Raw genomic sequence first — 25,581 nt, 5'->3', positions numbered from 1 at the left:
TTTGTATGTACATGAGTTGTCCCCTTAGGAAGGGACGTCAGTCAGGGTCTTAACAAGTTCTCCAACAAAACAATAAAAGTACGGGAAATTTGGAGCTTTTCTTTAGCCTAATAATTAATAGGGAATTATTCTTGACTAAATAATAATTCACAGTTTGTATTTAGGGAATTTGAGCAACAATTTTAAATGGTAATTATCAATACCTTCCGGACGACCAAACATCCGGCGACCAAAAGTCCGGCGACCAAACGGCCGTGTACCATTCGCACCCTCTAACGGGAAAAAAACACTGAAAAAATGCAACGTGTGCTCATATAGACATTACACAAGGGAGTTGCGACCAGAGAGACATTACACGAGGAAGTTGCGGGGAGAGAGAGAGTGCCCATGATGTTCTTATGAGCAGCCTCTCGCGTCCGCTGTCTGCTCGTATGTCAAAATTTGTCTCGTATCTCAAGGTAAATATATGCGCAAAATTTTACACGTATCTCCAATTGCTTGTATGTTGAGGCACTCGTATGTCGAGGTACCACTGTAAAGCGTGATTTATGGATAGATTTTGTGTGTGTGTGTGTATATCCTAAGATTCTCTTGCAACGTTTGGCCAAACTGCAACGTAGAGAGTTGATTTTTTTTTATGGTGGCCAGAAACGGCTGTCGGATCCAGTGATTGAATTTCTTCATCTTCTCTAAGTGTGCAAACTCAATCTTTTATTTGTTAAAGCTGAAAGCAGAGTTGATGGATGAATCGCTGTTTTTACATGTGCCCTAAACGCACCAAACGGCTGATTGGTCGTAAGGTAGGACACCTTTCCACGTCATTCACAAATGTAAAAAAATATTATTTAAGATACCATTATAACTGGCTGCGGAGTCAGAGAGGAAGTTCTCATTCTGAAGGCTTCTCTCACTATGAATGAAAAGGATAGCCGTTTTGTGATGACACGTCGCCAATTTCCTGTTGCATTTGTAATGTCAATCAACAAATCTCAGGAACAAATGTTAACGTCTGCGGGTCTTCACTTGGAAGACAACTGCTTCTCCTACGGTCAACTCTACGTCGGATGTATTACAGATCTATGCGAACAAACAATTGCAAACGTCGGGTTCCGGTGCGCAGTGAATGCTGGGAAATGTAGTTCTTGCACGCTACACCCACACGCTAAAAACACGTTTTTAAAAAGGCAACGGAAGCAAAACTGAGTTTGGTTGTACTTTATTTAGACATTTTACAACTTACTCACGTCATCATCACCCACAAATCCATCAAAGTCCTCATTTTCTGTGTCCGAATTAAACAATTGCCCAAATGAGTCTTCCAAAACGCTGGGTCCCGCGGTTGTAGTTCTTAAGCCTCCGGGAATGACTGCAAGCTCCGAGGTATTTTATATAATATACATGTATAGTTCACAGTCTAGCTTTGAATGCTCTGTTGACGCCAACATTTAGCGGCAGGATTTATTTTGTAAATACGGCCGAAATGACGGCCAGCACCAAATTAGTGTGGTCGCTGTCATACTAACTGTATTGAAGAACTGGGTGTATTAAGAACTCTATATCCCAGCAGTCACTGCGCAGTACTTTATCTACGGGAAAATAGTAGAGTCTGGGGCCGCTTTCCGTAGTTGTCCTATCGACTGATTTATTTTATTTTATCGTGATAACAATTTTAGTATTGGTCCATATATAAAGCGCACTGGATTATACAGCGCCCTGTCTATTTTGGAGAAAATGTTAGACTTTTATGTGCGCCTTATAGTCGTGAAAATACGGTAGATTAAAGGGAATGCAACATAAAAAAAGCAGGGGAAATCTGAGTTAATAAAAACATTTAGTACAGTAATACCTTGACATACAAGTGTCCCAACATATGAGAAATTGGAGATATGAGGGAATTTGTGTGCAAATTTCTGCCTTGAGATACGAGACGGTTCCCGATGAGGCCGTCCGAGTATGCGGGAGGCTGCTGATGAGAACAGCATCGCTCTGTTTTTCTCGCTGCATCTTCCTTGCGTAAAGATATCTAGATAACCTCTTTGCCTCGGTTATCACACAAGGTTAAGATGAAAACTTATTTTTAAGTGTATAGTAATCTATGTTCATTTAATTTTAATTTAAAGAATGTTATGTTACGAGCGGGTTGCTGCCCGCCAATTAAAAAAAATCAAATCTAAATCAAAAGCCTTTATTGTCATCATGCACAGCTGCGTATAACAAAATTGGTGGTGCTACTCCACAAAGTGCGTTTTCCCAGTAAAAAAAACATAAGTAATATTAAAAAGTCATAACCTGGCAAGGTAAATTCTAAAATATTGCACAATCTAAGACATTGCACATTTTTATTGCACACCCCGAAGTTATTGTGATAGATCTGTAATACAACTTCAGGAACAGGTTAAGAAAGAGTGAGATCAATTTAATAGGAAATAGGTTTATTAGCAGACTGCCGGATGGGGAGAGAGCTCGAACAGCTGTGAACTGCTCGCAGTCTATTGTCCTTGCAACTCTCTCCGAATGAACAGTGGGTCAGTCTTTATATAGGAAAATAGGGTAATATTTCTAAGACAGCGATGTAGGACAAAGTTTATGTAAACAAAACTTTAGGCTGATATGGTTAGACGTGTGCAGGGCTAAGTTGTATGCAAACACGATATTTTTATAGCTCACACTAACTGTCGCAGCCTATCTTATATTGCGCGATGCGAACAAACAATTGCAAACCGAGTTTGCCACATCGCACAATACAAGCAAACAATTGCAAACTGAGTTTGCCACATCGAACAATACAAGCAAACATATGCAAGGCCAGCTTTTAGCCTATCTTACATTCCACGATCTTAACAAACAATTGTAAAGTCAGTTTGGCCAGTCTATCTTACATTTTACGATCTTAACAAACAATTGAAAACCAGTTTGGCCACAAGGCGTGACATGAAGAAACTATTAAGCAAGTTGGCCAGTCTATCCCACAATTGCACAGAAGGGATTGTGTCGTGCTAACGCAAGTTCAGTCCTGATGGCTATGGGAAAAAAAACTGTCCTTAAGTCTATTTGTCCGTGCTTTGTGAGACCTGTAGCGTCTGCCAGAGGGCAGCAGCTGGAACAGGTTGTGACCAGGGTGGTATGGGTCCCTGACAATGTTCCCGGCTCTGCTGAGGTAGCGAGGGCTGGCAATGTCATCCAGTGAGGGCAGAGAGCAGCCGATGATCTTCTGGGCGGTGTTGATCACACTCTGCATGGCCTTTCTGTCTGCTGCCGTGCTTCCAGCGTACCACATTGTAATGCAGTATGCCAGGATGGTCTCCACAGTGGCTCTGTAGAAGGTTACCAGGAGCTTAGTGTCCAAGTTGTTCCTCCTGAGTACCCTCAGGAAATTGAGTCGTTTCTGGGCCTTCTTCACCACTACCGTGGTGTTGGTAGACTAGGAGAGCTTGTCCGTGACGTGGACCCCCAATAATTTGAAGGACTGGACCCTGTCTGCGCATACTCCATTTATGAGGAGTGGGGCCAGATGTGTGCTGCGTTTGCGAAAGTCCAGGATTATTTCTTTAGTTTTCGTGGTGTTTGGTGTGAGATGGTTCACCAAACACCACAAAGACCGTTTGTTGACCTCACCCCCCCCTGAGATGAGTCCGACCACAGTGGTGTCATCGGCAAATTTGATGATGGAGTTAGACTGGTGGCTCGGTGTACAGTCGTATGTGTACAGGGAGTATAGAAGAGGACTCAGTACACATCCTTGAGGGGAGCCAGTGCTCAGTGTAATGGAGGAAGAGAGGTGGGGACCAAGTCTAACAGTTTGTGGATGGTTGGTTAAGAAGTTCTTAATCCAGCAGCAGATGGAAGAGGATAATCCAAGGTGGGAGAGTGTCAGCCAGAATGTCCGGTATTATAGTGTTGAAGGCTGAGCTATAGTCAATGAAAAGCATCCTCACATAGTTCCCATGGTGCGCCAGGTGGCTCAGTGCTGTGTGTAGAGCTACGGCGATGGCGGTCCTCAGTGGACCTGTTTGCTCTATAAGCAAACTGGTGAGGGTCAACTGAGGGGGATTGTATCCCTGATGTAGCGGGCGACCAACTTTTCAAAGCACTTCATGATCACAGGCCTATAATCATTCAGGCTGTCAATGGTTGGCTTTTTAGGGACAGGGATAATGGTGGCAGATTTCAGGCAGAATGGGATGATGGATTGTTGCAGGGAACAATTGAAAATCGTTGTGAAAACACCAGTCAGCTGGTCAGCACAGGCTTTGAGCACCTTCCCAGGTACTCCATCAGGGCCAGCAGCCTTCCTGGTGTTCACACTCCGCAGTACCTGTCTCACTTTATCTTTCTGAAGCTTCAGTGTACTGCAGGGTGGTGGGTGTGTTGAGACTGAACTTGACTCGTCAGTCTCAAAGCGGGCAAAGAAACGGTTCAGTTCCTCTGCTAGTGAGGCATCTGCGTTAACAGACACATTATTGTCATTGTAATTGGTAATGTGTCATATTCCCTGCCACATTGTCTTTGGGTTATTTTCTGTGAAGTGCTCCTCAATTTTCCTAGTATATGCTGCCTTGGCCTTTTTAATGCCTCTCTTCAGGTCTGCTCTGGCAGCGCTGTATTGTAACTTGTCCCCTGACCTGAAAGTGGTGTTACGGCATTTGATGACTGCCTGTGTCTCACTGGTCAACCAGGGTTTTTGGTTAGGAAAAACCCGGATACGTTTATCAACAGTGACAGTGTCTGTGCAGTTTTTGATGTCGGAAACTACAGTGTCCGTGTAGTCCTGGAAGTTGTGGTGTTCAAAAAGTTCCCAAATGGTGTGGGGAAAAACAGTCCTGCAGCTGAGAAGGGGCGTCCTCAGGCCATGTTTTTATTATCTTTATTTGTGGCCTTGTTAGCCTCCGGAGTGGGTGTATGAGGGGGTGAGGGACAGGCAGAGATGGTCGGATCCAGCAAGGTGAGGGAGGGGTGTGGCTCTTTAAGCAGGTTTGATGTTGGAATAAACATGGTCTAGGGTTTTAACTCCTCTGGTGTGACACTTCAAGTACTGGATGCAAAGAGCCGCTGCACCCATGCGCACCGCCATCTTGGATTCCAAGGACCAAGTCTCTCCTTTCTCTCTCACTCTCTATACCGTCCGCGCACTCCGCGGTAAGTCTGTACTGAGTAATGTCACATTTTAGTATTCAAGATCATAACCACTAGATAGGTATTTGTTGCTTTGTGAGTAGATGGGGAATTAGAACAACCAAAAATATGTTTTTCTATTGTAATATCCTGTTTTTGGTGTTTTTTCTGAGGGTGGGAACGGAGTAATTTGTATTTAGTTATTGTGGGAAAAATTTATTTGAGATATGGGTAAATTGATACGGGGTCGGTCCTGGAAAGCATTAAGATCATATCTCAAGATATTACTGTACAGTGGTACCTCGTCATACGACCGCTCGTCATACAAAATGCTCGTCTTACGAGGGAAATTTCGATCGAATAATTCGCCCGTGATGCGGTCAAAATTTCGGTATGCGACCAAGCCAGGTGGCCATGGCATTTTTTTTTGCATATCTTTCGTGTATAACAATATTTACGAGCACCGGATGAGTTATTCAGACCAGGAAACACACAACGCGTATGCGCGGGGAAAAGAGGGCTTTCTGGGTAATGAAGTATACTCGTGCACACAACGCTGACAGGCAATGGCACTCTTTCTCAGAATAAAACTTTACCCACAATCAATACGTGGGTAAGCTCAGCTGCTGCATTTCCTGTTATTTTTATCTAATACGAGGAGTATTATATTACTTCTCGTTGGCTGCTCATAAGAACATCAGGGGCACTAGCTCGCAACAGCCTCCCCGGTAGCAACTCTATCATAGGCGCCGTTCGAGGGGATGCGAACACAGATGCTACAAGCTAAAAGGGGGCCGCTAGCCAGCGCCCCCGAGGTTCCCATGAGCAGTGGAGCGATCGCTGATAAAAGACTGCTGCTCGTTGGCTGCTCATGGGAACATCGGGGACACTGGCTCGCGACTCCCCGCAATAGCATCCACGGTAGCAACTCTATCATAGGCGCCGTTCGAGGGGATGCGAACACAGATGCTACAAGCTAAAAGGGGGGCGCTAGCCAGCGCCCCCGAGGCTCCCATGAGCAGTGGAGCGATCGCTGATAAAAGACTGCTGCTCGTTGGCAAGTGGTCGTGCGTTATCCGATTGTGAGGACATTTGTGTGCATCATTTTCGGAATATTTTGAAGGGATTAGTACGACAGCAAACAGCCCATCGATAGCGAACGTGAGGGTGGAGTGTTTGTTCCGTTTACGAGTGCGTTGTGTGGAGAAAAAAAAACAAAGCCCCCCGCCCCTTTTGTGCCCCTCTCCCCTCGGCGAAATCCGCCCAATTTTAGTTAGATTAAACACTTTATTTCTATTAAACCACTAGTTATGTGTTACTTTGTTAATAGATGGGGAATTAGAAGAAATAAAACATTTTTCCAATCCAATATCCTGTTTTGGGTGTTTTTTCAGAGGGCTGGAACGAATTAAATTTTTTTCCATTCATTTCAATGGGAAACGTCCGCTCGAGTTACGAGAACCTCGTCATACGATCTCAGTCTCGGAATGGATTACGCTCGTATGTCGAGGTACCACTGTATATGTTATAAGGCATCAAAATGGGGAAAAATTAACCTCATTGACTATACGAGCTAGACTTTGTGTGTGTGTGTATACACAGGAAGAAGCAGACTGTGATCCTTCACTTCGTGGCTTCAACTTTTGCGACTTCCCTACACTGGATTTTTTCTGAAAAAAGTTCCTTAAAATGTGAAAATCCATAGGGAAACTCGCAAGCGGAAGCAACTCCCCTGTCTTGCACTTTCCACTAGGAAAATGGCGGAAGACAGAGGACAATCACTCAACTCAGCACTGCGGGCTGTAGCCGTAAATTTTATCCGAAAATAGAGCTTTCTGAGCGGCCGGGAGCCCCTGTGTGAGGGTGGATTTTTTTTATATCACAAATGCTAGCCCCGTGCGACCTTGCGCTTATTTGAAAATATAACTTGCTCTGTGAATTTGACGGCAGAGAGCATCAGCGAAGGGGGATTTTTTTTAGAAATGCGATCCCCGTCGACGTTGCGGCCGAAGCCATCGGCCTCCGAAAATGGAGCACTTTGGCCGGCGAGGATGCTGGGACATCGAGGTGGAGCAACATGGAAGTTAAGATTCCATTTAAATCCGGGCAGTGGGCTGATGTCGTTGCATTTATCAGAAAATAGAGCTTCCTGAAAGGCTAATTGACGGTTGGATGGCGCCGAGGAGCAAAGTGGCAGTATAATTTCCTGGCCGGCGATCTGGCAGCCCATGTCCGCGGCGTCGGCTGGTGATCCGGCGACGAGCGAGGTCTGCCCCACGACCCGGGCCCGGCGGCAACAGGCAGCAACACGTTTTTTGGAAGAGCTGTACTGAAAATGCCAGGCTTCACATGGATCGCTTGTGTGACGATGCTTCTGGCTGGCTTCATGGAAAAGCCAGCTTTAATCAACAAGTTCCACTGTCCTCATGCTCTATCCACGGCACTCGTAAACGAACAAACAAATCTAAATTAACTTGGATAACTATATACAGACACTCGACGTTTAATGTAACTTCACACAAAACTGAATTCTAATTTTGTTTTAATCTTTTTTACCTTACGTAGTTCTACGGGTTGACACCACCCGGAGGCTCCGCCGAAGTCTTCAAAACAAACGCATCAAGATTTGTTTGTTTTTGGCTCCCCTTCAAAATGTTTCGAAAATGATGCATAATCCAAGCTTTAGAATTAGTGAGCCACATCACTTGTAGGTTTTCTTTCTTGATGTTGTGTCTCTTGAAGGCACGCGTGTTCTCCGCATTGTACACCAGTAGCAGCTTATTTTACAGTCACCGCTCGCATTAGCACACAACGCTAGCGTTAAGCGGTCCTCCACAGGTTTGTGTCCCGGTAATGCCTTCTCTGCCACGATGAATGTCTGCCTGGGCATCTTTTTCCAAAAAAGACCAGTTTCATCGCAGTTGAAAACTTGCTGGGGGATGTAACTTTCCTGGGCGATAATCAAGGCAAATGTCTTGATAAATTCCACCGCGGCTTTCGAATTGGAACTCGCCGCTTCCCAGTGTCGGATTACAGAGTGTATTCCAGATCTTGTTTTAAATTTTTCGAACCAGCCATGACTCGCTTTAAAGGGTTCTGAAGTTGTTGAAGGCTCTCCTTTCGTTGTTATCAAATCCATGTAAATTCCGCTGGCTTTTTCACATATGATTGACTCGGTCACGCTATCTCCTGCTAATTGTTTTTCTTTTATCCACAATAAAAGAAGGTTCTCCATCTCATCGTGAATGTCACTGCGCCGGTGGGAACTTACAGTTAGTCCCTTGTAAGACCTCTTCTCCTTAATTGCGTCCTTCTGCTTAAGGATGGTGGATATAGTTGACGGATTCCTCTCGTATTGCCGAGCGAGCTCGGTAACACGTACCTGACTCATATTTTTCAATTATTTCGCGTTTCATGTCCATTGTCAACGGTCGCCTTTTCTTTGCAAAACTCTGCCGATCCATAGTATTTTTTACCTGGTATTTAAATGTAGACCAACGTTGGGGGGGTTGGGGTGGCGGGGGGAATCGTTTGTGAAAATGCAAAGTCCGCCCAGTGCTGGTAGATATATTTTATACACGAAAGAGATGCAAAAAAGACAGTGCTGTGGCCACCTGGCTTGGTCGCATCACGAAATTTTGATCGTATCTCGGGCGATTTATTTGATTGAAATTTCCGTCGTAACACGAGAATGTTGTATGACGAGCGGTCGTATCACGAGGTACGACTGTACATAGAAGTCATGCGCTTACCCTGTTTTAGGCTGCAACACTTTTTTGCAATCATGTTATATCCTGATTGTATTTTGTATTTGTACTTTCCATTGTTTTGAATGAATTAATGCAGTATTTGGATTAAGTATAGCTCAATTAAAATTGTATATTGTAGCTTCACAAAATACATTGAAGTTGTATTACTTTTTTTTACCCTTTTAGGCAGAAGCAGAGATCCAAGAAGATGCAGTAACCCCAGGGCAGAAAGTTGTGCTTATTGATGACCTTCTGGCTACTGGAGGTGAGATTTTTTTATTTTTCAAATCTGTTAACAAGCACGCTCACTTTTATTAGAGCCGCACCGTACACAAACATTTTTCCTCCAACTGTCATACCTCTACTTACTGTAGGTATTAAATCTTCATGTTACAATTTTTTTATATGCAAATGAGTGATTTGAGATACGAAAAAGATCCAAGTCACGAAATCCCCCAAAAGTACCATATTTACTCGCATATAGGCCGCCCGCGCGTATAAGCTGCACCCTGAAAATCGCCTTGAAATTTTTGAATTTCTCACGTATAAGCCGCCCCTTGATTCCCAATGTTCACCTCCATATTCATGGTTTTAATAGGAAGTACAAATGTGTTACTTTGAAGGGAAAATCTTAAGAAAAATCATTATAAGTTGTGTTTCTAAGATACTGTATGAATCAAAAGCACATTATTAGGGTCAGTATCATAAGGAAGTTAATATGCCTGTCTTTGTAAATGCAAAATATCAAATTATTCAATTTGAAAAAAGAAATGTCTATCTTGATGACAACTGATAGATCTGAAAATACAACTTCAGGAACAGGTTAAGAAAGAGTGAGATCAATTTAAAGGAAATAGGTTTATTACCGGACTGCAGGATGGAGGGAGAGAGCTCCAACAGCTGCGAACACGCTCAGTCTGTTTTCCTTGCAACTCTCTCTCCGAATGAACAGTGGGTCAGTCTTTATATCGGAAAACAGGGTAAAGTTTCTATGACAGTGATGTAGGACACAGTTCATGCAAACAAACTTTGGGCTAATATGGTTAGACATTTGCAGGTTTTAAGTTTGTGCAAATAAGATGTTTTTATAGCTCACACAAACTGCCGCAGCCTATCTTACATTGCGCGATGCGAACAAACAATTGCAAACCGAGTTTGCCACATCGCACAATACAAGCAAACAAATGCAAGGCCAGCTAGTTAGCCTATCTTACATTCCACGATCTTAACAAACAATTGTAAAACCAGTTTGGCCAGTCTATCTTACATTTTACGATCTTAACAAACAATTGTAAAATCAGTTTGGCCACATGGCGCGACATGAAGAAACAATTATTAAGCCATCTGGCCAGTCTATCCCACAATTCCCTCCTGCTGTGACTATAAAAACATTGAAACTTCATTCATTACCGACGCTACTTTTGAACGAAATTCTTCACAAATTACTTCGAACTGGAGTTTAGACCGACCAGAAAGAGGCGAAAACCCTCACGCAGTTGAGGGTTTTCCTCCTTTGACCCCCCGCTTGGGAGATCGTCTGGTGTCTCAGAATAGGAAAGACATATTAATTAGTGTCAGACAGTAGCACAACATCAGGGTCAGATCGGGATATGGATTGTTGCATGTGCATACGAGTTAGCATTAGCTGGGTTTACACAATCATGGTACGTTCGACTGTGGCATTAATGGTACGTTTGATCAAAGCTGAGAAGCAGGGTAAACAACAGGTTAGGATAACAAGCACGAGAGCAATAACAGTTACAAACAGTACTAGGGATTTCAAAAGAGTCTGTGTCCATGAACCCAAGAGGAACCAGTCAAGCCATCGTCGTTGTGGAACCAGATCTCCGGTCACAGCGCTCTGCATGTTCCTCATAGCTGCAGGGCATCATGGACCGAGCAGGACGCGCCGGCAGGGATGAAGGTGCAGCACGAGTCTCCCACCACGGCACACACACCTCTCCGCTGGGCGGCCACTCCATCAAGAGCAGGGCGGCCCTGGACAATCACCTGGGCGATGGTGGCTACCCGGGCCTCTCGGCCTTGCTGCAGCCGGACTGACGCGCCGACACAGGCCTGGAACCTGCAGTCAATGGTCTCCAGACGCAGGGCGTTCCTTGCCGCTCCCACCCAGGGGAACAGAGCCATCAGGATTTTGGAGGAGACTGACCAGTGTTTGTGTTTGAGGGGGACATCCAAGCCCCACACTGGATCATGGTCGTGAGCTCCAACACTCGTTCATCAGCTTTGACGGTGATGGCCAACTTGGTGAAGTTAGCGGTCAAAATCACACGGTGAGGTCTGTCCCAACTTGGAGATGACCAGCACTTTCTTTTATCACCTTGACGAGTACCAGGTCGCCTGGGGACAGGACCTCCTGTGTGGGAGACCGAGAAGATGTCGGCAGATCATTTGCATTAATCACAGTTCTTTCTTGGAACATTTTGCATAACCACTGAGTGAGATAATCTGTTTCTCCTGTGCCCTCCACCACCGGTCTGAGTCTTACTGTTCCATTTGTTCTTTCAACGAGTCCGGCACTTTGGGGGAGGCAGGCGCAATGATGCCTCAGGTCGATTCCAAGATGCCGTCCCATAGCTTGCATCACGCGGCTCACGAAGCGAGCACCACCATCACTCCAAATGACTCGTGGTATTCCATGGCTTGGAATGATCCTTTTGCATATGGCTTTTGCGACTGCCCTAGCGTCAGCTTTCTTGGATGGGCCTATCTCAACCCACTTGGTCGATGACCACCAGACAGTACCTGTATATGCCACCTTGGTTCAGCTCGATGAAATCCATGTTTAGAACCTCGAAGGGATATGTCCATGTCTTCCTTGTTCCGCGCTTGGGTCGTTCATTGCCTTGAGAGTTGTGTCTACAGCATTTGAGACAGTTTCTGCAATTTTTTTAAGTAGGTTTGGAGGCCTCTGGGATCATGCATTGTTTGTTGTACTATACTGCTCACCCCCCTGTTGAGACATGGCTCCTCCCATGGCTCAATTTTCCAAAACACAAGAAGACAGACAACCATTCACGCATACACTCATAATCAGACATCAGTGGTCTGCAAATTTGCTGTCCCATCAGCAATAATCATTCCCAAAGGAAATAGGTTAACGTAAGTTGGTTGACATCAATTATTCGATGCTTATGCAATCCGTAATATCATTAATATTCTAATAGTCATTAATATGACCCACGCCAAAGCATATTTTACCCGCTAAGGACAAACCAGGGAAATTATGCCTATCCTAAGTCAATTATTTTATCTAAACCAGCCAGGTACAATTTGGGTGCCATGATCACTATAAATCAATGATTCTTTGGAATTCAATATCGTGCACGGTCTTTTTTTAATCTCTCTGTCGCTCTCTTTTACTCTCTGTTGCTCTCTCTCTCTCTGTCACAATTTCTCGGTCTCTCTCTCTGTCACTCCTTCATCTGCTTTTCCCACACTTTCTTTTCTATGCACTTGCAATAATCTTTTCTTCATGCTTACAAAACTCTTTTCTATTCATTTACTAAAATCTTTTCTTCAACAATTCCCTTTCTTCGTTCATCAAACCGTCCATATCCTTCATCAAACCTTCCAAATCCGTCAAACTGGGACAGAAACCATGCCTCTCCACCCTTCGCGGCAGACAGAGGCAACCCCTCACTCTACGCATCCGCACATACCCCACATCCGGTAACCCTCCGATCTCCATTCTGCAGTCTGGCAACAAACCCATCTCCCTTGTCGCTTTCTGACCCATTTTAATCACTTAATAGTTTAAACAACAATTCAATTCTAAATTTACCGAAATTGATCTCAATACTTCGTGATTCACACAATATTTCTGATCACACCAAGCGGAGTCCCTGACTCAACACTCTTAGTGGGGTCCCTGACAACACTCTTAGCGGGGTCCCTGACTCAACACTCTTAGTGGGGTCCCTGACTCAACACTCTTAGTGGGTTCCCTGACTCAACACTCTTAGTGGGGTCCCTGACTCAACACTACCGCATTGATATTACTAATTCAAATTATCACACTTCACGGAGACAGAAATCAAAGGGTGAACTCACGATCTTTCTCGTTCCGAACCTGCCCTGGTTCAGATGGACCCGTCACCAGATCACTGGGGCGGCGAGGGAACAGCCGTCGGGTTGACACTTTCAATGGAGGGATGGAGGATGCTGTCATGGACATATCTTACATTTTACGATCTTAACAAACAATTGTAAAACCAGTTTGGCCACATGGCGCGACATGAAGAAACAATTACTAAGCCAACTGGCCAGTCTATCCCACAACAACCTGATGCTTTTTAATTACAGAAATTGCAATTTTCTTACCAGAAGTTTAAGATGTGTGGCAGCCATATTGCTTCTAATGTCAAAATATCTCAATTCTTTCGATGGTTCATATTTCTACAAAAGTTGTCACTTTCGAACAAGAAATACAATGAAAAAAAATCAAAGCTGAATTTTTTAAAATTTCAAGATCAAAGCTACTCGCGTCTGGCCAGTCAGAGCACGTTTAACTTGGTTTTGACGTCAGTGCCCTACGTAAGATGGGTGTGCCCCGAGCGAGCAGTGACAGGAACGTGAGTTTTTTCACGTTTTATGCAAGATATGTACGTTTTTTTTAAATTTCATTTATAGATGTCAAAAAAATTGTTTAGTTTTTTATCTGTTTATCTTTTCTCTATTTTGAAATCAGCATTCGCTTATATATATACATCTATCTATACATCTATCTATACATCTATCTATACATCTATCTATACATCTATCTATACATCTATCTATACATCTATCTATACATCTATCTATGCATACATCTATCTATCTATGCATACATGTATCTATGCATACATCTATCTATCTATGCATACATCTATCTATCTATGCATACATCTATCTATACCTCTATCTATCTATACCTCTCTCTCTCTCTCTCTCTCTCTCTCTCTATACCTCTATCTATACCTCTATCTCTCTCTCTATACCTCTATCTATACCTCTATCTCTCTCTATACCTCTATCTCTCTCTCTCTCTCTATACCTCTATCTATACCTCTATCTCTCTCTCTCTCTCTCTATACCTCTATCTATACCTCTCTCTCTCTCTCTCTATACCTCTATCTCTCTCTCTCTCTATACCTCAATCTCTCTCTATACCTCTATCTCTCTCTCTATACCTCTATCTATCTATAACTCTATCTATACATGTATATATACGCGCACAAACGCGAACACTTGCGCACACATACATAGTTATGGTCAAAAGTTTACATACACTTGTGAAGAACATAATGTCATGGCTCTCTTGAGTTTCCAGTTATTTCTACAACTCCTGATTTTTCTCTAGAGTGATTGGAACAGATACTTCTTTGTCACAAAAAACATTCATGAAGTTTGGTTCTTTTGTGACTTTATTATGGGTTAACAGAAAAACTGATCAAATCTCATACCTGTCAACCTTTGCCGATAACTGCCCTTATAAATGATTATGATTCCCCTTACAAACCCCCCAAAAAACCTTACAAACACCGTAAGAGTCGTACGGTGTTTGTAAGGATTTTGGGGGTTTGTAAGGGGAATCATAATCATTTATAAGGGCAGTTATCGGCAGAGGTTGACAGGTATGAAATCTGCTGGGTCAAAAATATACATACAGCAACACGAATTAGCAATTTTGGTGACTTAGAAAGTTGTGTAAGTGAAATGAGCTTCATAGCATGGCCTCTTAACTTGTGAGTGATTGAGTGACTACAGCTGGTGATTTCTCTGAGTCCATTTAAATAGGGCTCATTGGATGCAAACACCCACAAACGGTATAATGGGAAAGTCAAAGGAGCTCAACATGTAGTAAAAAAGAGAATCTTTGACTTGAACAAGTCAGGAAAGTCACTTGGAGCCATTTCAAAGCAGCTGCAGGTCCCAAGAGCAACAGTGCAAACATTTGTTTGTAAGTATATAGTGCATGGCACTGTTTTGTCACTGGCTAAATCAGGCTAGAATTAAGGTTCTTGAATGGCTTTCCCAAAGTCCTGACTGGATATGGATATGGATTTCTGTCTGTATTCTCACCCTCTTGCTACTGTGACAGTGAAATTTATGCAGAATCACTTTGCCAAGCTGATCCGCACAGTCCCTCAGTAGTCTGGGGCTGAGGCCGTCTGGACCGGTAGCCTTCCTTGCCTCAATCTTCTTAAGCTTCTTATCATCTGATCGACAGTAATGCAGATACCGGTGGTGGAGGGGGTGACGTGTGAGCGGTGGAAGAGATGGCGTTTCCCTTCCTTATCTCTCTCTTCAGCTCCTTTTGGACCATTTCCAGACTCTCCTTTTCCCAGACCCAAAAGCCCTCTTCTTTTTGTTGAGGATTGCCCTTAGATCCCGGGTGACCCATGACTTATTGTTGCAGAAGTGTCTCCAATCAGCCTACCATGCATGTCTTTGGAATGTTTGAGGAAACCCGAGTAACCGGAGAAAACCCAAGCAGGCCCAGGGAGAACATGCAAGTTCCACACAGGTGGACCGACTTGGATTTGAACCCAGGTACTCCACTGTGAGGCCGATGTGCTAACCACTCACCCGCCAGGCCGCCCTGAATTTGATTTAATTTAATTGAATGCTGAAAAGGGCCGCCGGCTGGGGTGAGTTGTTCGCGTTTCGGCATCACAGCTCTGGGGTCCTGGGTTCACATCCAGGTCACGTCCACCTGTCTGGAGTTTGCACGTTCTACCTGGGCCTGCCTGGATTTCCTCAGGGTACTCTGATTTTCTCCCACATACCATAATCATGCATGGTAGGCTGTTTGGACACTCTAAATTGCCCCTAGGTATGGATGTGAGTGTGCATGGTTCTCCGTCTCCTTGTGCCCTCAGCTGGGATAGACTGCAGCACCCGCCGCGACCCTAATGAGGATAAAGCGATTCAGAATGAGATGAGATGAATGCTTATATCGTCATTATAAAAGTATAATGAGATTCAAAGGTTTCACCACGCAGTGAACAAATAACAACCAACAGACAAATAATAATAATTTAATAATCAGACATAGGCTTTGTCATCATCATTGACTCGACAAAAAAGCCTAATCGTCATCATACCCAAAAACTGGGGATGACGAAATTGGTAGTGCTTCTCCAAAAGGTGCGTTTTCCCGGCAAAAGACCCAAATAAGTGTTAATTTCGGACTCGTAATTTGGCATTCTGCCGTGATGGATACATCGCAGATTACTTACCTCTCACTGTCTTTCACTTACCTTCAGTCAGCCAGTAGGAGGCAGATCACCGCCCAACATCTTTTCATATTACCTCACCGGGAAGTTATTACACAGAAGGGATTGTGTGTCGTGTTACCGCAAGTTTAGAGTCCTGATGGATGTGGGAAAAAAAACTGTCCTTGAGCCTATTTGTCCATACTTTGTGGGACCTATAGCATCTGCCAGAGGGCAGCAGCTGGAACAGATTGTGACCAGGGTGGTATGGGTCCCCGATGATGTTCCTGGCTCTGCCGACGAACTTCTGGGCAGTGTTAATCACTTTGTGCATGGCCTTTTTGTCTGCTGTCGTGCTTCCAGCGTACTAATCAATAATTAAGAAACATTGAAATAAGTAGTCCAAGTGAGATCAGAACAGCGGAGCAGCCTTGTTCCGTCTGAAGTCCAGGATGAGATCCATCGTTTTGGAGACGTTCAGCGCAAAGTTGCTGAGATTCTACCACTCGCTGAGTCTTAGGACTCAACAACAAACAAACACAGATAATGAATAAGTAGTAATGATGAATAAATAATCAATAAATAGTAATAGATAAATAAGTGGTCAACATAATAAATAAGTAGTAGTAGTAATAAGTCTTGGTCAGGTCCTGGGTGCAGAACTCGAATTGAGTATGGCAGCACCTGCACGTGCAGCGGTCAGAGGCTCTCTCTACTTTTCATGTGTTTTGTGTGCCCTTTATCTGTATTTGTGTGTCTTATTTTTAAAACATTGTTTTCTTTGTTCGGTAGGTACCTTGTTTGCAGCTTGTGAACTAATGAAGAAACTACATGCGGAAATTCAAGGCTGTTTGGTCATTATTGAACTGGTTGAATTAAAAGGCATTGAGACATTGAAACCACACAGTGTATTCTCTCTAGTTCAGTACTGAAAATAATTCACTTTGTGTGAATTTAATTAAATGGTGTATTCACAACTGCTATTTGACATAAATATAAATACAGACTTAAAATTTTGCTGATGTCAAGATAATTTGTTTAAGGTTCCTTAATGCATAATTCTTTGGAACTTTTTCTCGGACACAAAAGCATATTTTGGAATAAACCTTCTTATCTTCAGCCTGTGTAATTGGATTTTAAATAAATAATGGGATGATACTGTTTGCACTTGACTTCCTTACCTACAAAGTAAGATAAAGAAAAATGTGATGGTTTGTTTTCAATAATATGAACAGAAAAGCCAACAGAAACCCCTACAGCACACTACTTAGCAGACACCATATTTTTATTCATTGGTCATTCCATTTTGGGAGTCAAAATACCGAAGGAATCCAGGGGCTGAGCCGATATTTGGGGAGACCGTGGCCACGGCATTCAAGACCCTTTTAGCGGGCTGGACTTCGGCTCCGCACCTGGGTACCTGAGGTTGACGACCTATCCAAAAGAGTTGAAGACATCTCTGGGGAGTAAAGCGTATATGTGAATGTCCAATGTGCAAGTTCGCGTCAAGGAACTGCGACCGTCGCATCAGGGGACGGCGCCGAACATCCTGTGCATACTGGTCAATAGCAGGTGTACAGACAGCATATTAGTCTATTAAACTGATAAAAGGGGGTAGGTGTCCTGTACCGGTCGGTACTTAAACTCCAAGTGTGTGATTGTGTTGATAACCAAAGTAAAACAAGAGAATGGAAAAATCACAGCCCTATCCAGTACAAAGTTGGTATACTCACTATGAGTGATATACACGTGTGTGTATATATACAAATTTGTTTTTTTTGTTTTTTTTGTTTTTTTCTGTCTCCCATTGTTCTCACTGCTGTGATCTAATTAACAAACAATTGGAAGAGTGTCCATTTAAAACGTGTCCGATGGGCAAATGTACAAGGAAGTTAGAGAACTTTCTGCAGGATGGCGTTGGGCACTTCCAAGGTCTCGTCCTTCACCAGGAGGATGGCGTTGGGCACTTCCAAGGTCTCGTCCTTCACCAGGACGATGTCGTAAGAGTCCAAATATTTGTCCAGGCATTCCTCCACCTTGTGTTGAGGAAGCCTACCTTGAGGATGTTCTCCACGTTGGGCACGCCGTCGGCCATGCTTGGGTCACCCAGCGAATCCTTTCTTGCGTTAGAAATGCATGTGGCCATACCGCACTGAGCTGAAACAGATGTTGTATGTTCTGTCATTATGTTTTAAACTAAAGATGGCGTCGCGCACGGGTGCACTGAGTAACACTGAGTGAGTGAGTGACAGTGAGTGAGTGAGTGACACTGAGTGAGTGACACTGAGTGAGTGAGTGACACTGAGTGAGTGAGTGACACTGTGAGTGAGTGACACTGAGTGAGTGACACTGAGTGAGTGAGTAACACTGAGTGAGTGAGTGACACTGAGTGAGTGAGTGAGTGAGTGAGTGAGTGACACAGTGAGTGAGTGACACAGTGAGTGAGTGACACTGAGTGAGTGAGTGACACTGAGTGAGTGAGTGACACTGTGAGTGAGTGACACTGTGAGTGAGTGACACTGTGAGTGAGTGACACTGTGAGTGAGTGACACTGTGAGTGAGTGACACTCTTAGTGAGTGACACTCTTAGTGAGTGACACTCTTAGTGAGTGACACTCTTAGTGAGTGACACTCTTAGTGAGTGACACTCTTAGTGAGTGACACAGTGAGTGAGTGACACAGTGAGTGAGTGACACTGAGTGAGTGAAACTGAGTGAGTGACACTGAGTGAGTGAGTGAGTGAGTGACACTGTGAGTGAGTGATTGACACTGTGAAGGAGTGATTGACACTGAAGGAGTGAGTGACACTGAAGGAGTGAGTGACACTGTGAGTGAGTGACACTGTGAGTGAGTGACACTGTGAGTGAGTGACACTGTGAGTGAGTGACACAGTGACTGACACTGTGAGTGACTCTGTGAGTGAGTGACACTGAGTGAGTGACAGTGAGTGAGTCTGTGAGTGACACTGAGTGAGTGACACTGTGTGACACTGAGTGAGTGACACTGTGTGAGTGAGTGACACTGTGAGTGAGTGAGTGACACTGAGTGAGTGAGTGACACTGAGTGAGTGAGTGACACTGTGAGTGAGTGAGTGACACTGAGTGAGTGAGTGACACTGTGAGTGAGTGACACTGTGAGTGAGTGACACTGAGTGAGTGAGTGACACTGATTGAATGACACTGAGTGAGTGACACTGAGTGAGTGAGTGACACTGTGAGTGAGTGACACTGTGAGTGAGTGACACGTGAGTGAGTGAGTGAGTGACACTGATTGAATGACACTGTGTGAGTGAGTGAGTGAGTGACACTGTGAGTGAGTGAGTGACACTGTGTGAGTGAGTGACACTGAGTGAGTGAGTGACACTGAGTGAGTGAGTGACACTGAGTGAGTGACACTGAGTGAGTGACACTGAGTGAGTGACACTGAGTGAGTGACACTGAGTGAGTGACACTGAGTGAGTGACACTGAGTGAGTGAGTGACACTGTGAGTGAGTGAGTGACACTGAGTGAGTGAGTGACACTGAGTGAGTGAGTGACACTGTGAGTGAGTGAGTGACACTGAGTGAGTGAGTGACACTGAGTGAGTGACAGTGAGTGAGTGAGTGACACTGTGAGTGAGTGAGTGTGACACTAAGAGTGAGTGAGTGACACTGTGTGTGAGTGAGTGACACTGTGAGTGAGTGAGTGACACTGAGTGAGTGAGTGACACTGAGTGAGTGAGTGACACTGAGTGAGTGAGTGACACTGAGTGAGTGAGTGACACTGAGTGAGTGACACTGTGTGAGTGAGTGACACTGAGTGAGTGAGTGACACTGAGTGAGTGAGTGACACTAAGCGAGTGACACTGAGTGAGTGAGTGACGCTGTGAGTGAGTGAGTGACGCTGTGAGTGAGTGAGTGACACTGAGTGAGTGACACTGAGTGTGTGAGTAGCACTGAGTGAGTGAATGAGTGAGTGACACTGAGTGAGTGAGTGAGTGACACTGAGTGAGTGAGTGAGTGACACTGAGTGAGTGAGTGAGTGACACTGTGAGTGAGTGACACTGTGAGTGAGTGACACTGAGGGAGTGAGTGACACTGTGAGTGAGTGACACTGTGAGTGAGTCTGTGAGTGACACTGAGTGAGTGACACTGTGAGTGACACTGAGTGAGTGAGTGACACTGATTGAATGACACTGAGTGAGTGAGTGACACTGTGAGTGAGTGAGTGAGTGACACTGAGTGAGTGAGTGTGACACTGTGAGTGAGTGACACTGTGAGTGAGTGAGTGACACTGTGTGAGTGAGTGTGACACTGAGTGAGTGACACTGTGAGTGAGTGAGTGACACTTTGAGTGAGTGAGTGAGTGACACTGTGAGTGAGTGAGTGACACTGAGTGAGTGACACTGAGTGAGTGACACTGAGTGAGTGACACTGTGTGAGTGAGTGACATTGTGTGAGTGAGTGAGTGAGTGACACTGAGTGAGTGAGTGACACTTTGAGTGAGTGAGTGAGTGACACTGTGAGTGAGTGAAACTGTGAGTGAGTGACACTGTGAGTGAGTGAGTGACACTGTGAGTGAGTGAGTGACACTGAGTCAGTGAGTGACACTGAGTCAGTGAGTGAGTGAGTGACACTGAGTGAGTGAGTGACACTGAGTGAGTGAGTGACACTGAGTGAGTGAGTGAGTGAGTGACGCTGTGAGTGAGTGACGCTGTGAGTGAGTGAGTGACACTGTGTGAGTGAGTGACACTGAGTGAGTGAGTGACACTGTGAGTGAGTGAGTGAGTGAGTGACACTGAGTGAGTGAGTGACACTGAGTGAGTGAGTGACACTGAGTGAGTGAGTGACACTGTGAGTGAGTGACACTGTGAGGGAGTGAGTGAGTGACACTGAGTGAGTGACCCTGAGTGAGTGACACTGAGTGAGTGAGTGACACTGTGAAGGAGTGAGTGACACTGTGAGTGAGTGAGTGACACTGTGAGTGAGTGAGTGAGTGAGTGAGTGACACTGTGAAGGAGTGAGTGACACTGTGAGTGACGCTGTGAGTGAGTGACACTGAGTGAGTGAGTGTGACACTGTGAGTGAGTGACACTGTGTGAGTGAGTGAGTGACACTGAGTGAGTGAGTGACACTGTGAGTGAGTGAGTGTGACACTGTGAGTGAGTGAGTGACACTGTGTGAGTGAGTGACTGACACTGTGAGTGAGTGAGTGACACTGAGTGAGTGAGTGACACTGAGTGAGTGAGTGACACTTTGAGTGTGTGAGTGAGTGAGTGACACTTTGAGTGAGTGAGTGACACTGAGTGAGTGACACTGAGTGAGTGACACTGAGTGAGTGAGTGACACTGTGAGTGAGTGAGTGACAATGAGTGAGTGACACTGTGAGTGAGTGAGTGAGTGACACTGAGTGAGTGAGTGACACTGTGAGTGAGTGAGTGAAACTGAGTGAGTGAGTGACACTGAGTGAGTGAGTGAGTGACACTGAGTGAGTGAGTGAGTGACACTGAGTGAGTGAGTGAGTGAGTGACGCTGTGAGTGAGTGACACTGTGAGTGAGTGAGTGACACTGATTGAATGACACTGTGAGTGAGTGAGTGAGTGAGTGAGTGACACTGTGAGTGAGTGAGTTACACTGTGAGTGGGTGAGTGACACTGTGAGTGAGTGACACTGTGAGTGAGTGACACTGTGAGTGAGTGACAGTGAGTGAGTGACAGTGAGTGAGTGACACTGAGTGAGTGAGTGACACTGAGTGAGTGAGTGACACTGAGTGAGTGAGTGACACTGTGAGTGAGTGAGTGAGTGACACTGAGTGAGTGTGACACTGTGCGTGAGTGAGTGACACTGTGTGAGTGAGTGAGTGACACTGAGTGAGTGAGTGACACTGTGAGTGAGTGAGTGACACTGTGAGTGAGTGACAATGATTGAATGACACTGTGAGTGAGTGAGTGACACTGTGAGTGAGTGACACTGAGTGAGTGAGTGACACTGAGTGAGTGTGACACTGAGTGAGTGAGTGTGACACTGAGTGAGTGAGTGACACTGAGTGAGTGAGTGACACTGAGTGAGTGAGTGACACTGAGTGAGTGAGTGACACTTTGAGTGAGTGAGTGACACTTTGAGTGAGTGAGTGACACTTTGAGTGAGTGAGTGACACTGTGAGTGAGTGAGTGACACTGTGAGTGAGTGAGTGACACTGTGTGAGTGAGTGACACTGTGTGAGTGAGTGACACTGAGTGAGTGAGTGACACTGAGTGAGTGAGTGAGTGACACTGAGTGAGTGAGTGAGTGACACTGAGTGAGTGAGTGAGTGACGCTGTGAGTGAGTGACACTGTGAGTGAGTGAGTGACACTGAGTGAGTGAGTGACACTGATTGAATGACACTGTGAGTGAGTGAGTGAGTGAGTGACGCTGTGAGTGAGTGAGTTACACTGTGAGTGAGTGACACTGTGAGTGAGTGAGTGACACTGTGTGAGTGACAGTGAGTGAGTGACTGTGTGAGTGAGTGACACTGTGAGTGAGTGAGTGTGACACTGCGTGAGTGAGTGACACTGTGAGTGAGTGAGTGACACTGTGAGTGAGTGAGTGACACTTTGAGTGAGTGAGTGACACTGTGAGTGAGTGAGTGACACTGTGAGTGAGTGAGTGACACTGTGTGAGTGAGTGACACTGTGTGAGTGAGTGACACTGAGTGAGTGAGTGACACTGAGTGAGTGAGTGAGTGACACTGAGTGAGTGAGTGAGTGACACTGAGTGAGTGAGTGAGTGACGCTGTGAGTGAGTGACACTGTGAGTGAGTGAGTGACACTGAGTGAGTGAGTGACACTGATTGAATGACACTGTGAGTGAGTGAGTGAGTGAGTGACGCTGTGAGTGAGTGAGTTACACTGTGAGTGAGTGACACTGAGTGAGTGAGTGACACTGTGTGAGTGACAGTGAGTGAGTGACTGTGTGAGTGAGTGACACTGTGAGTGAGTGAGTGTGACACTGCGTGAGTGAGTGACACTGTGAGTGAGTGAGTGACACTGTGAGTGAGTGAGTGACACTGTGAGTGAGTGAGTGACACTGTGAGTGAGTGAGTGACACTGTGAGTGAGTGAGTGACACTGTGAGTGAGTGAGTGACACTGAGTCAGTGAGTGACACTGAGTCAGTGAGTGAGTGAGTGACACTGAGTGAGTGAGTGACACTGAGTGAGTGAGTGACACTGAGTGAGTGAGTGAGTGACGCTGTGAGTGAGTGAGTGACACTGTGTGAGTGAGTGACACTGAGTGAGTGAGTGACACTGAGTGAGTGAGTGACACTGAGTGAGTGAGTGACACTGAGTGAGTGAGTGACACTGAGTGAGTGAGTAACACTGAGTGAGTGAGTGAGTGACACTGAGTGAGTGAGTGACACTGAGTGAGTGACACTGAGTGAGTGACACTGTGAGTGAGTGACACTGAGTGAGTGAGTGAGTGAGTGACACTGAGTGAGTGAGTGACACTGTGAGTGAGTGACACTGTGAGGGAGTGAGTGAGTGACACTGAGTGAGTGACCCTGAGTGAGTGACACTGAGTGAGTGAGTGACACTGTGAAGGAGTGAGTGACACTGTGAGTGAGTGAGTGACACTGTGAGTGAGTGAGTGACACTGTGAAGGAGTGAGTGACACTGTGAGTGACGCTGTGAGTGAGTGACACTGAGTGAGTGAGTGTGACACTGTGTGAGTGAGTGACACTGTGTGAGTGAGTGAGTGACACTGAGTGAGTGAGTGACACTGAGTGAGTGAGTGAGTGACACTGTGTGAGTGAGTGACTGACACTGTGAGTGAGTGAGTGACACTGTGAGTGAGTGAGTGACACTGAGTGAGTGAGTGAGTGACACTGAGTGAGTGAGTGACACTTTGAGTGTGTGAGTGAGTGAGTGACACTTTGAGTGAGTGAGTGACACTGAGTGAGTGACACTGAGTGAGTGAGTGACACTGTGAGTGAGTGACACTGTGAGTGAGTGACACTGTGAGTGAGTGAGTGACACTGAGTGAGTGAGTGACACTGTGAGTGAGTGACACTGAGTGAGTGAGTGACACTGAGTGAGTGAGTGACACTGAGTGAGTGAGTGACACTGAGTGAGTGACACTGTGTGAGTGAGTGACACTGAGTGAGTGAGTGACACTGAGTGAGTGAGTGACACTAAGCGAGTGACACTGAGTGAGTGAGTGACGCTGTGAGTGAGTGAGTGACGCTGTGAGTGAGTGAGTGACACTGAGTGAGTGACACTGAGTGTGTGAGTAGCACTGAGTGAGTGAATGAGTGAGTGACACTGAGTGAGTGAGTGAGTGACACTGAGTGAGTGAGTGAGTGACACTGAGTGAGTGAGTGAGTGACACTGTGAGTGAGTGACACTGTGAGTGAGTGACACTGAGGGAGTGAGTGACACTGTGAGTGAGTGACACTGTGAGTGAGTCTGTGAGTGACACTGAGTGAGTGACACTGTGAGTGACACTGAGTGAGTGAGTGACACTGATTGAATGACACTGAGTGAGTGAGTGACACTGTGAGTGAGTGAGTGAGTGACACTGAGTGAGTGAGTGTGACACTGTGAGTGAGTGACACTGTGAGTGAGTGAGTGACACTGTGTGAGTGAGTGTGACACTGAGTGAGTGACACTGTGAGTGAGTGAGTGACACTTTGAGTGAGTGAGTGAGTGACACTGTGAGTGAGTGAGTGACACTGAGTGAGTGACACTGTGTGAGTGAGTGACATTGTGTGAGTGAGTGAGTGAGTGACACTGAGTGAGTGAGTGACACTTTGAGTGAGTGAGTGAGTGACACTGTGAGTGAGTGAAACTGTGAGTGAGTGACACTGTGAGTGAGTGAGTGACACTGTGAGTGAGTGAGTGACACTGAGTCAGTGAGTGACACTGAGTCAGTGAGTGAGTGAGTGACACTGAGTGAGTGAGTGACACTGAGTGAGTGAGTGACACTGAGTGAGTGAGTGAGTGAGTGAGTGACGCTGTGAGTGAGTGAGTGACGCTGTGAGTGAGTGAGTGACACTGTGTGAGTGAGTGACACTGAGTGAGTGAGTGACACTGTGAGTGAGTGAGTGAGTGAGTGACACTGAGTGAGTGAGTGACACTGAGTGAGTGAGTGACACTGAGTGAGTGAGTGACACTGAGTGAGTGAGTGACACTGTGAGTGAGTGACACTGTGAGGGAGTGAGTGAGTGACACTGAGTGAGTGACCCTGAGTGAGTGAGTGACACTGTGAAGGAGTGAGTGACACTGTGAGTGAGTGAGTGACACTGTGAGTGAGTGAGTGAGTGAGTGAGTGACACTGTGAAGGAGTGAGTGACACTGTGAGTGACGCTGTGAGTGAGTGACACTGAGTGAGTGAGTGTGACACTGTGAGTGAGTGACACTGTGTGAGTGAGTGAGTGACACTGAGTGAGTGAGTGACACTGTGAGTGAGTGAGTGTGACACTGTGAGTGAGTGAGTGACACTGTGTGAGTGAGTGACTGACACTGTGAGTGAGTGAGTGACACTGA

The 25,581-nt window shown here is 45.4% G+C and overlaps 2 protein-coding genes across 3 annotated transcripts in view; both read left to right on the top strand.

Annotated features, from left to right (window-relative positions):
• Nucleotides 1–16,980, top strand: part of ano10a (anoctamin 10a) — a 165,342-nt gene extending 148,362 nt beyond the window's left edge. The window contains exons 17-19 of one of the 2 annotated variants that reach the window (XR_013300167.1): nucleotides 725–800; nucleotides 9,048–9,126; nucleotides 16,874–16,980. The gene's annotated coding sequence lies outside the window, so the exon portion shown is untranslated. The remainder of the gene's footprint in view (nucleotides 1–724; nucleotides 801–9,047; nucleotides 9,127–16,873) is intronic. The other variant, XR_013300166.1, reaches the window with a different exon arrangement.
• Nucleotides 1–17,242, top strand: part of aprt (adenine phosphoribosyltransferase) — a 40,736-nt gene extending 23,494 nt beyond the window's left edge. The window contains exons 4-5 of the mRNA XM_077599788.1: nucleotides 9,048–9,126; nucleotides 16,874–17,242. Coding sequence (XP_077455914.1) covers nucleotides 9,048–9,126; nucleotides 16,874–17,013 — 219 coding nt within the window. The 3' untranslated portion in view covers nucleotides 17,014–17,242. The remainder of the gene's footprint in view (nucleotides 1–9,047; nucleotides 9,127–16,873) is intronic.
• Nucleotides 17,243–25,581: the final 8,339 nt, after the last annotated feature.

Source organism: Stigmatopora argus, chromosome 4 (genome assembly GCF_051989625.1).
Source record: "Stigmatopora argus isolate UIUO_Sarg chromosome 4, RoL_Sarg_1.0, whole genome shotgun sequence".
Lineage (NCBI taxonomy): Eukaryota > Metazoa > Chordata > Actinopteri > Syngnathiformes > Syngnathidae > Stigmatopora > Stigmatopora argus.
Note: the sequence above shows the minus strand (reverse complement) of the source record. Positions and strands in the feature narration are given on the sequence as shown.